General features: G+C 44.5%; 1 protein-coding gene and 1 long non-coding RNA gene across 17 annotated transcripts in view; one reads left to right on the forward strand and one right to left on the reverse strand.

Annotated features, from left to right (window-relative positions):
* Positions 1-12,805, reverse strand: part of PTPRT (protein tyrosine phosphatase receptor type T) — a 1,174,296-nt gene that overhangs the window by 119,451 nt on the left and 1,042,040 nt on the right. For 10 of the 16 annotated variants that reach the window (XM_060285704.1, XM_060285700.1, XM_060285703.1 and 7 more), the window contains one exon: positions 8,383-8,528. In XM_060285704.1, the coding sequence (XP_060141687.1) occupies positions 8,383-8,528 (146 nt within the window). Of the gene's footprint in view, positions 1-8,382; positions 8,536-12,805 lie in introns of all 16 variants that reach the window. The other 6 variants (XM_060285697.1, XM_060285695.1, XM_060285691.1 and 3 more) reach the window with 1 other exon arrangement.
* LOC132593551 (uncharacterized) overlaps positions 1-12,805 on the forward strand; it is an 81,846-nt gene that overhangs the window by 44,573 nt on the left and 24,468 nt on the right. The gene's annotated exons all lie outside the window — the stretch shown is intronic.

The raw sequence follows: 12,805 nt of genomic DNA on the forward strand, positions 1-12,805 counted from the left end.
CCCTTCTATCTGGGATAATCTTTTCCTTGCACTTTCTTCAAATCAAAATCCATTTCCTCACATAGATAGTACTGTCTAACTCACTTAGGCAGAATTAATCACCTGCTGAGCCTCTGATCAGTGTTCCTGGGGCACCACACATGCCTTTTCTCTATCACTTATCGCATTTATTGAAACTAATCCACTTACGAATCTCCTCTTGGAGGACAGTAATATCCTTGAAGGAAGAGACTATGCCTTATTTGTCTTTACAATCCCTACCCTGCTTAGCATATAGTTGGCAGTCAATGAATATTTAAAGGAACACCTCAGTTATTCCCATGACCAGGAGATGAAAAGTATAATTCAATTTGAGATGGTTAGATTTGTGCAGAAATCGGATTGGGGGTCTACAGAAAATATTAGATAGAAGACAAGCCATTATTGACCATACTTCACTCCTCTGAAGGAGACCAGGGGGCAAGGACTAGAGAGGTCACAGCTCCCAACTCTAGCCCAGGTTTTGCTAGTGACTCGATGAGTGACCTTGAGAAAACTCTCTGGGACTCAGTTTTTTGTCTTTAAGATGAGGAAGTTGGATCAGACGGTGTCTAAGGTAATTCTTAGTTTTGATGGTCTACTATGTCTCCTTTCGGAGTCTAATATCCTTCTCTGACACTTACCTTAGTTTAACTCTTTAATGCTTGGGATGGACAATTTGTTTACTTTCTCAAGGCCACTTAAATTTCCATTTTGCATTTCCAAGGAATAAACAATTCCATTCCACTTTGGGTTGCCAGGAACTTAATAAGTGTGTCCTTTAATCTGTCAGCCAAGAGGATGATTACAAAATATTCAATAATCTCTATAAAATATTCAGAAAAACTGGAGGTGGCAAGCTTGTAACATTCCATTTTTCTCCCAGATTCAGTTTAATCCTGGAGCCTCCAGAAAATATAATTGTCCCTTCAAACAGAACTTTGTGCATTTAAAAAAATTCCTGTTCATGATGTTCTGTTGAGTTCATGGTTTCACTGTGTGACTCATGACTGCTCTTCCTTGTAAATTTCCACTCCTTCCATTCTGACTCTCGGCTTGTTTGCCATTCAGACAAAAGGACAGAAAGTTCCAGAGATGGTTGTGAAAGGAGCCCTGGGTTTAGGGACCCTCAGCTATATACGAGCTTTAGCAGCCCTCAGGTCCAGCATCGCCAGGCAGCCCCTCTTCCTGGTGCGTCCACCCTGAGAAAGGGAGAATCAGCCTTTCTCTCTCAGTGTGCCCAACTGTACTATCAGAGACGATTCTGCACATAGAAGAACCAGGGCTTTGGAGTCTGACAGTCCTGGGCTTTACTACCAGCCAGCGATTCTCAGACTTGAATGTGCATCAGCATTACCTGGAAGGCTCGTTAAAAACAGTGACTGCTGAGCCCCACCGGCGGAGTGTGGGGTTCAGTAGGTCTGGGGTGGGGCCCAAGAATTTGCTTCCAGAAAGTTCCCAGGTGATGCTGATGCTGCTGATCTGGGGACCACACTTTGGGCACCACTGCTTTGAGCCAATGACTCAATGTTTGCTGTAACTGAGCACTTTACTTTCCTTCTCTATAAAATGGGAATAATAACACCTATCTTACAGAAGGCAGTATAGTGGAATGATCTTGGCCGTAGGCTTAGGGGTGTCACACAGACCCGGGTTTAAGTTCCAGCTTAAAAATCTGCCATTTAAAACTATGAAGGCTTAGGCAAGTTCCTTATTATTTAAACCTCAGTTTCCTCACTTGTAAACCATCAGGGATAATCATAACAAACTTATTTAATCCTCCCAACATACCGATGATATAAGATAATGCATATAAAACACTCAGCTGGAAATGGGCTCACAATTAATGCTCAATAGATAATAGCCAGTATGATGAATATTAATAATCTAATAATTATTGTAATTTGAGGCCCCAAACTGGGAGGATTAAGTGAGCTCCTTGGCTAACCCAGCTAGAAATCAAAAATATCTCAGTACACTGGGATAACAGGGTCAAATCTAACCAGAAGACACAGCACAGATGAAATATAAAGTCTTTACTTGAGACCCTCAAATCCCGAGCTGGAAGCCATGAACTCTGTGTGAGGCAGATACGCGATGGACATTTGGAGGTTAATTCAAACGTGAGCAGTGTGTTCTGAACCCAGGTTTGGAAAAGTGAGTGAGGGTGGTGGCAGCCCCCTGAACTTCCAGTAGTTCGGCCCAGAGTAGACGGCCCAGGGAAACCAAACACGTCATAGACATGGACTAAATGGAGACAGATGCGCCACTCAAGATTTTGAACATGTTGGAAAACAGAAATGTGTACTGAAGAAGGTTGATAGCTGATGTGAGGGCCGCTGAGCCTGAGGGCAGGACCTGCAGGGCACACAGCTGGCTGAAGCCCAATAGCTGGGGGTGAGGCTCAGAGCTGCAGGAAGAGAAAGACTGATTTCATTACCCTCTGGGACACCAGAGGGCAGACAAGGGCCAGCGTCTGGTTGCTGACCAACCCATACTTTGTGTGCAAAATCAGGAATGAATGGATGGAAGTTACAGAGAGCAGATTTCACCTTAAAAGAAGACAGAATCCAGTACCAGAAGAGCTGGAACCAGATATGGCCTTGGAGCTAGAAGACCTTAGATGAATTCCAGGTCCATCATTCATATATACATACATACATATTTGGGTTGTGCAAAGATGCTCATTGTGGGACCATGAGTCTCCCACACCAGGCTGCAATCTCTCTCTCTTGCTCATCTCTCTCTATATCTATCCAGGGCTTGGACCAGCTCAGGAATGCCCGAGGATGGGATGGGACCATCTGGTCTACAGTCCCACTTCCGAAGAAGCTCCTGGTGGGACAATTCTCACAGGTCCTTTCTGGATTACTGGGCAGCTACCTTCCTGTGACAGGCATTTTGGGCTCTGAAGTGGACAGAGGAGCCCAGAGGAGGCTCTGTCCTGTCAGCTAGCAAGGCTATTCACGCTGATCTCCTTTCTTTCCTTCACCCTGCTTTGTGACGGAGAGAAAGCGTAAAGTTGGAGGAAAGACAAGACGCTTGGTTTAGAAAGTAGAACATGGGTCCAAACCTCACTATGGATTCATTATGGGACCTGAGGAAGAGCTTTTAATATCTCAGAGCACCGGTTTCCTCTACTGTAAAATGGGTTTGCTAACAAACATACCAACTAGGGAGGGTTACTGTGAGGACAGAGTAAGATGGCAGATTTGAACATGCTTATCACAGAACCTGGCACCGGGTGGGAATCTGATTGGCTCCACGCCAGTACCCAGCCACAGGCTCCTTGCAGGACGCTGTGGTGGCAGCAGCCTCTGCCCACGTGGTAGAAAAGGGGAGGAGCCATCAGCAGCCTCATACAGTGAGACCAGTGAGTGGTGAGAGCTGCATTCCTGGTGCAGGAGAAGGAACATGGATTCTGGAGTCAGATAACCCTATTTTGGCTTCCAATCCCACCCCGACTCCATGTGTGTGGGACTTTGGGCTTATTTACTCCAGTTCTCTGAAACTCAGTTTCTTCACTTATGAAACGGGAATAATACCTAATTTATAGGGTTTCTAGGAGGCTTAAGAATGGGATTTATAGAAAGCATACAGTCTAGCACACTGTAGGTGCCAATAAAAGTGATCTTCCTATTTGAGCTTTTGTTACTAGAAAGCGCAGAGACAAACTAGAATTTGAAAGTTGCCAGCCTGCATATTCAGATTACGTTTTCATATAATGGAGTTATATTTGAAAATAACCTGGTCTTGACCCTCTTGTCTTCATTTATGTTTTCCTGATCCTGATTATTTAATTCTCATACAGCTGTTTTACTGTAGGTACTTTTATGGATGTTTTTCTAAATTCTTTGAAGAACTAAGTGGATAAAACCTAACTGATGTCAGGAGAGACAGATCCTTATTATGACTCTGCAAATGCCTGTGTGATTTGCAGCATGGAGTCTCTCTGAACCTCAGTTTCCTCATCTGTAGAAAGGGGGTAGTAAGAACCCTACCAGCTCTTTCATGGTGCAGGAATAAGGATCTATGGCTCCAGGTTTTTGCAAAAGGACTTTTGTAAACTATGAAAAACTTAAAAGTAGGAACATTTATTATTTTTGAGACAATGCCCTGTTTTATTCATTTTTGTAATTACACCCCTCCCCAAACTGTGTTCAGGACTCAGGACAGGGACAGGCACGTACTAAGCACCAAGAAAATGGCCACTAAATCTCACCTCCAAGCCCTCAACAGTGCCTGCTTCTTTATTTAGCAGAGAGCTTGACAGCCCGGCATGTGATGCTCCTTCACCCACCAGACATGAAACCATTGAATAGAGTGGAAGCAAAAAAGTGAAGATGGAGTTTACTAACCGTACCCAATGGGCAAGTGAGTCTGCCAAACGCTATTACATGAAGGGTAGACAGCCAAGCCCCGTATCATAGAATTCAACAGCAATTTGTCCTGAAGCATTTTGATTTGGACTAAAACAAGGAGAGGATGAGACTATGAACAAAAGACATAAAGAAGAGTTAAGCAGGAACGTAAAAAGAAAGCAGCAGCAGAAAGACCCAGAAAATGATCCCAGGGAGCAAAAGGTCTCAGAAAAAAATAACAAGCAGGTACACAAGGCAGTAAGGTCAAAATCAGATTACTTAATAAAAGCCAGCATTTCTTTCAACTGAAAACAATGCACACTGCTGACAGGCGCTCCTTTTTCCAGAATGCCACAGCACTCCAGAGCAACAGTCCATACCTCACAGAGCCCCCTCACCCCTGCATCCCAGAGGTCACTGGTCCTGTACAAAATTGGGAGGCTTGATGGAATGGACGTTGCAGAACTTAGCAGTCACTTGGAATCGAAAACCCAGGAAGACAAACCCACACAGTTGGATGCAAAGGTTGAATTAGGCCAGGGCCCACCTGTTCAATAATGAAATAATTGCTCAGGGCAGGTTTTTCTGTAATCTTTTCCAATGTGACATCTATTCTTGTGCTCTGCCTCTAGCAATGCTTCTTCAACATTTGCAAATAAGCTCAGGCCCTCCTAAAGACCCGATGCAGAAGCCAGACAGTCACTTCCCTAATGCCACGAAAATAGATTCAATTTTACATACATCAGGGTGATTGCAGAAGCAATTTCTACATCTCCAGCGTAAGCATTACTTACATTTTTTTCCCCTCAAATCACACCCCAGTGATTCCATAGAGCATTTTAAAAGGTACCTGATGCATTCCAGGGCATTCAAAAGAACCCCAGAGCATGTCTGTGGCTCTAGCCTGAGGACACCAGATGCACAGACAGAATCCTAAAATATTTACTGATTCAAACAAATGCAAAATTTCTTAATAATTGAGTATAACGTCAATTGAATTTTTTCCATCTTTTCAAAAGCAATATCATTAAAATGAATGTACATACAATATACATATACACATGTCTGGGTACGCGTGTTATGTCTGTGTGCATGTATATGTGTGTATGTAAATGTAAAACACACATATATCAATCTTGGAATGACGGTGTCTGGACTTTAAAACAACTGATTAGATTTTACTGGATATGCTGCTTCTTCCTCTCTGGCTGGCCAATCTACCTCAGTCTTGGGCGCTTTTATCTTAAGAGTCTAAGTTTTAGCCCACGGGGAAAATGGAGGTGATGTTTCCCCTTGAAATCCAAGAAATTGGTGTTACCCAGGTTTTCATTTGAAATCAGAAAGCTGAAGATCAAATACCTACAATTTTGGGATCATGATGTTTGTCATGTGTCTTTGACCATATCTCTTTGGCATTCAGAGTCCTCCCAGGACATTTTTACAAACACAGAAATGGAAAAAAAGGTGCACAAGAGCCTGGCCTGGACAGGAGAGGTTTGGGTGAATAGGTACCACTTGGCCAGCAGTGCCATCAGCTAGACTTGCTAATGAACTTCCCTGCCTCAGGACAAAAGCAGGAGAGTCAGTGACAAGTTAACACGGCCAAAGGCTTGGGGTGGGGCGGTGCTCAGGATGCGCCTTTAAGGACAAACCAAGCCCAGTTCCTTGCTATCCTCTTTTCCACCTCTCCTTCCCTCTGTCAGCATCCTCTTTTCCTGGACCCAAGGGAATGTGAGAATCCCAGAAATTCACCCGGGTGGAGAATGGATTAAGAACTGACTTTGTGTTTAGGCAGACTGCAAACTTGCTCTGCTCTCTGAGGAAAACAGAAGTTAAATATTGACTCATGAAGTAATCAGTATGTGCTGTTAGGCTTCATCTTTAAAAGCCATTTCTCAACCTTAAGAAGTATTCAAACTTAGCATCACCAAGAGTGGGCAAAGTGATAGCACGCGTCTATTGAAATGATGCAAAGGGAAGTACATACACAATGTGACCTGTGTAGCATTTTTGCCAAAATATTTAACCTGAGTGTGATCATGATGGAAAAAATCAGACGAATCTGGACTGTGGAACATTCTGTGGACAACTGGCCTAGACTTTTAAAAGATGTCGGCATCCCGAAAGGAAAATGAAAGGTGGGAGGACTGTTGTAGATAGAAAGGTGATGGGAGACTTGGTGGCCAAATATAAAGTGAGCATCTTGACTGGATACTGGATCAAAAGATAGTAACAATTAGAGAGAACATTTTAGGGCCATGGGGGAAATTCAGCTATGGACTCTGGTCTATCAGAGATTGAAACAAGGTTATGTTTCTTGGGTAAAATAATTTCATTGTGTTTATGCTGAGGAGCTGTCCTAGTCCTCAGGAAACACATGCTGAATTCTCTGGAGGGGGAGTGTCATGATGCCTAAAACTTACTTCTAAATGGTTCATAAAATTATATTTATATATATATACACACACACACACACATATATATATATAAAATGTATGTATACATATAGTGTGTGTGTGTATATGAGAGAGAGAGAGAGAGCAAATATTGCAAAATGCGAACAACTGGTGAATCTAGGTAAAGACTACATGCGTATTCATTTTACCATTTTTTTCAGTCTTTATAGGTTTAAAACAAAATCTCTCTTTCCCAAGGTAGCAAGTCAATATTTGAAAATAGCTGCTGTTGCCTCTTTCAAAGTTCAGCCTTCTTAACAGGGTGCCCGTAAGGACCCCCTGCGTGGCTTTTACAAATCCACATCCTAAGTCCCCGTCCCACTCCCCGTGCCCCAGGAGATTTGGATTCAGCAGGTAAGGTGTGGGGCTCAGGTATGCGGATTTTGAAAACTGCCTCAGGTAGGTGCTGTGGTACACTTGAGGTTAGGAATCATGGGTCTGAGGTACCCTTGGATCCTGGACCCATCAGGAAGCAGCTATGTAACTGTGGGAAGGTCAGCCAAACACTGAGCTCTGCATACATCATCTATAAAATGGGAACAATCATACTAAGCATCTCACAAGGCTGTGGTACAGACGAAGGTGGTCTGTAAGTACTTGTTTCCTTTCTTTCTTCATCCTCATAGATCCCCGTCATCCCAAACTGACCTTATCTGAGTGATTTTTACAAAGTATGATTTCTTCCCTTTGCCACTGGTACAGTGTAGGGGGAACATTTGTCTCTGCTCATATTCCTTTAGACTTCCTGCTTTCCCCACTTTGGAGCAGAGGCTGGGGAATCTAGCATTTCTACGCAATTCAGAAAAAGAACTGCTTTTCAGAAAGTTAAGAGCAAAAGTCAGCACTCTTGAGTCTGATCCCCAAGATCAGACTAAACTAAACTAGCTTTAGCTTACTAGTCTTGATGTTCTCCTCGATGGGGTGAACCCTGAAATTGTAGCCACTACAATTAGCTTGGGATCCTGTATTAACTCTGCATGAGGACACTGTCGCTCTTGACTAAATGCCACTTGGACCACTAGCTGTGTCTTGAAACCGACCAAGGCTTGGAAGGCATGCCTTCCAGTTCTGGATACGTTACTCATCAGCCATGGGACTCTGGAGAAGTCTGAGCCTCAGTTTCATAAGCTGAGAAATGGAGACAGTGATGACGCGTAACTCATCTACTTTATGTGCAGCACCGTTTTGATAACTGTAAGACACTCAGTTCAGCTTGGCATATTTTTCTCCTTAAGGGCACAACCATGTCTTCCTTCTTCTTCTTCTTTTTTTTTTTTTCACTATTATTAGTTTTAACCTGCCTCTGTGTACACAAGCAGCAGTTAAGATGGCTTGCCCTCATTTCCATCTGCTTTGAGGTTCTGAAATTCTCTTTTTCGGATGGGTGGCCCCATGTCTTTGCCAGGGAGCACCTTCATCCTGGACCACCCCAGGGAAGCATCCAGACTCCATGTCCTATAGCACCTGACACTGTGAGGGGTCAACAGCAGAGGTACCAGGGTCAAGCGGGTACGGACGTCCCCTTCCCCTTAGTTGGCTCAACTTACTGAATCCGTTAACGTCCTGTGAGCTAGAGAAGCCTTCGTCGTTGCGGCCGGTGCTGAGCTTGGTGGTGGGTTTGTCGGCCGAGGCCACGGGCCCCATCTCCCTCTGCGCTCCACTCTGTGTCTCCTTCTGCTTCTTGGCCAGCTTCCTTTGGGACATGTGCAAGGGGAATAAAATCACAGTCAGATGGTGACAGTTGCATCCAAGCACCGGAAGATCAGACTGTTCTTTTTCCCCATCCATCATCCTCAACCCCCAAACCTGGTCCATTTTCCAGAAACAGAGTCAAGGCAGGTCTTCCAAGGTCAAGGTGGAATAAACCTAAGTCTTCCTGAAACTGCTAAAGGCCTCCATTTGCTCAGAAATATGACATTTATCCTGCCTCATCCTCAGCAATGGGTGTGTTCTTTACTTGAGCTTAAAATGGGAAATAATGAGATTTGCACAACACTTTCCTTACTCTCCCTTGAAAGGGAAGAAGAGGCAGGGGGACCTTTCTGTTCCCATGGCTCTGAATGAGATTCACAATGGAGTCTGGCCTTTCTCAGGGATTGAGCTCATGAAATAGCCCACCACACAAAGGTAGAGTGAAGTAGGGGCTGGTGTGGGCAGTGGGTAAGGGTGAAGGTGAGTTAGTCTTATATCTCAAAAGGATAAAGGTTAAAGCAGAACTTGATGCAGTTATTCCCATAGTGACCCTCAGAACCAGATGCGCATTTGGAATGATGATGATGACGACGATGATGACGACGACAAAGTATAGCAGTGATGCTCAAACTCGTGTAAATTAGAATCACTCTGAGAGCTGAAAAAGCACACAGATCCTAGATTCATACAAGTAGGACAGGCACTAGACCTCTGGCCACCAAGTTCCCCAGGTGATTCTGACACCAACCACTGGAGGTTGAAACCATCAGCTTTGGCATCAGGCAGACCTGGGTCCATATCCTACCTCCATAGCCTGTGGCTGCATGATACACGGCAAGCTCCTTAACCTCAGTAAGTTCTGAACTTAACAGGCCAACCTCATAGGGATTAAGTGAGGATTAAGTGAGATAATGTGTTCGGAGCACAGCGCCTGGCACACAGTGAATGCTGAACACGTGGCAGCTGCTACTCTTGTTTCTGTGTCATCACCACTGGTCCAACTGCATTCCGCTGCTGGAATCCTCTCCAACAGTCCCGCTGTGGAATCCCATCCCCCCTGGATTACAGCAAGTGATGGAGGCTCTGGCAGCTCACTGGGAGGCTGAGGGTTGAAAAGTTCTTTGTATGGATCTGAAATCTACTCCCTTTAAACGTCAACTACTGGGTCTCAGATTTATTGCCAGAGATATAAAAATATGACTAACCCCACTTGCATACGACAGTTTTTCAAATATTTCTAAATAAACAACCTGGTCCCTCTGAGTTTACCCAACATTTATGTATCTAAATATAGTAATTTTGTTCCCATCATGTGCAAGGCTATGGGTTGCACATTAAATATCTGGAGGGTATATTCTCCCAGGTCCCTTGCTCCATTTTTTCACAGGACTTGGCTTCCAATCCAATCTTGTCTCTCCTATTTCAACACGGAAAGGACATGTTTCCGTGATGTCCCAGAGAGGTCAAATTCAGCACCACCTAGGAAATATCCAAAGGTGAGCCCATCTGATAATGAAACAGGCAGTTTCAAGAGGTAATGATCCCCCTGTCAGAGGAGGGTAAACCTAGACTCAGAAGTATTCTAGAGGCTTTCATCTAGGATCACTTCTAGTTTGATGGTATTTTCCTTCACATGGAGTTAATCTAGCTGTAGACCGCACAGAAGAATGGCAGGTGGCACACTCAAGTGAGGAGAGAAAATGTATAAAAGGACTACTGACCAAGTGAGAAGGGTGTAAGGGGAACCCGAGGTATAATACAGTGATAGGAAAGCTGTTCATCACCTGTGGGTCCAGGCGGACAAGCAGAGGAGGCAGCAACCAGAACCCAAAAGGCGTTGTGAAGAGTAGGACACCTGTATAGAAGCAGTGAACTTCTCCCAAGGGATCCAGCCAGTCCTGGATGGCCCCCACAGAGAGGGAACCAGAGGCACAGACTCCCTGACTACATCCTCCCTCCCCCACCTGACCTCCTAGAGTGGCTCACATTAGCTGAACCCAACTGGAAGCCAAAGGCATGGCACCCATTTAGATCCTGCTCTGTAAGCAGACAGCAGAGTAGAGAAGCGTGGAGAGTGAATCTGGATCCAGGAAGAGAAGAGCTTTTGTCTGTTTGAAGACAAATGCAGCCTAAAATGCAATTCCTCTTCTTTTTTGTTTTTCTTTCTTTCTTTTTTAATTTGCCTGGGGAAAGAAGGGCGCTCAGGAATAGAAGTGCATCTTTTGGTTACAATGCTGTGGCCACAGGCATGCTGCTCCACTAGTGAAACTATTCCAGGCAGACAGAAAAACAACAAGAAATGAAGCATTCGGTCACTTGGGCCTTTTCTCACCATTGGCAGGCAATTGGCCAGCAGGCAGGGGGAACGCAAATGAAAGAAAAACGACTAATTCTGCTACTGATGACATTTCAAAGTTTTATTCTTCATTTATTATCAAAAAGGAGTGTGTTTCAAAATGTATAGGTGGAGCTTCCCTGGTGGTGCAGTGGTTAAGAAACTGCATGCCAATGCAGGGGACACGGGTTCGCGCCCTGGTCCGCGTGGATCCCACGTGCCACGGAACAACTAAGCCCGCGCGCCACAACTACTGGGCCTGCGCTCTAGAGCCCGTGCTCCGCAACAAGAGAAGCCACCGCAATGAGAAGCCCGCGCACCACAACGAAGAGCAGCCCCTGCTCGCCACAACTAGAGAAAGCCCGTGCACAGCAACGAAGACCCAACACAGCCAAAAATAAATAAATAAATTAAAAAAAAATGTATATGTGACCTTCTTAATCATAAATTTGAAAAGATATACAGCAGACCCTCTGCCTCCATCTGAGTTCTGCTCACACCGCCCCAGCAGGAAATAAAAGGAAATCCGATAAGAAAATTAACTTTCAAACTATAAATGAGCATGTACTGGAGGCTTTGATATTTCCTTAGGGCAGAACTCCCAACCAATCTCATTCTATTCAGGGTAAGATAATATGGAAAGAGTTGTCTTAGGCACAAATCACTGGTTTCCAAAGGAATAAAAAAAAAAAGGTCTTGCTGCATCTATGAAAAACGGCATTTTACAGAAATGTTTGGGTAGCTCTGAACCCCTGGATAAAAAAAAAAAATTAATGGAGCCTCTCTAAAACATAGATATTTAAAAACTGGACAACAGAGTGGTAAAGATCTCAGGTTTTTACATTCTTACTTTTTCACCCATGGTTGACACTATGTTTTCATAGTGATGATGATGCTATATAAAAATTTTAAAATATGCAGACAGGTGTTTCAGCTACAAAATGGAAATGGAAGGGATGTAGAAGGAAATAAAACACAAAACCATACTTTTGGGATCTTATTCAAAATTTAATCACTAAAAACCCTCTTAGTAATTTAGGAAAAATCGTATTTATTCCTATAGTCATAGAGTTTAGTTGATCCCCTTCCCTTTTTCCTGAAGAGAGGGGGACATCCCAAACTTGGGAGTGGGGCATACAAGACCTATGGCTCCAGGCTTCAACTCAGCCTTATTTTCCACACGTGTCTCCTTTTAGGAAACACCAACTACCTCATCTTCCTGTCCTAACCATTCCTCAGTACTCCCTACTCCTCAGTGTGCCCCCATTCTTCTCCCCGGGCCACCTCCTCTTCATCCTTCGAGGCTCAGTGGCATTCAAATGTCACATCTTGGGCTTCCCTGGTGGCGCAGTGGTTGAGAGTCCGCCTGCCGATGCAGGGGACGTGGGTTCGTGCCCCGGTCCAGGAAGATCCCACATGCCGCGGAGCAGCTGGGCCCGTGAGCCATGGCCGCTGAGTCTGCGCGTCCGGAGCCTGTGCTCCGCAATGGGAGAGGCCACAGCAGTGAGAGGCCCGCGTACCGCAAAAAATAAATAAATAAAAAAAAAATGTCACATCTTGCTCCCTAAACAGATGTGTGGTTTTCTCTTACGGGCTGACTCTCCCATTGAACACAAATTTGCTTAGCACCTACACGTGCCAGTCTCTGCTGGATGTAAGAAGTTCATAGCGTCAAACACTGGACATGATCTTGACCTTCACAGAACACAGACACTAGAGGCAAAGACAGGCACTAAACAGGTAAATACACGAATTGATACAAAATCACAAAGGTGATTTTCCTTCTTTTCCAAGAAGGAAAAATACATATAGCTAGGGGAGAGCAGCAAATCGCTGGTCTGAACCCTGTCAGGAGATCAAGGAGGGCCTCGCTGCCATGTCAGCCAAGCACTTGACTAATCCAATTGCGGTGATTCAACCCTCCTACCCAGGAAGGCAAGAAC

The sequence above is a fragment of the Globicephala melas genome, chromosome 15 (genome assembly GCF_963455315.2).
Source record: "Globicephala melas chromosome 15, mGloMel1.2, whole genome shotgun sequence".
NCBI classification, from domain to species: domain Eukaryota; kingdom Metazoa; phylum Chordata; class Mammalia; order Artiodactyla; family Delphinidae; genus Globicephala; species Globicephala melas.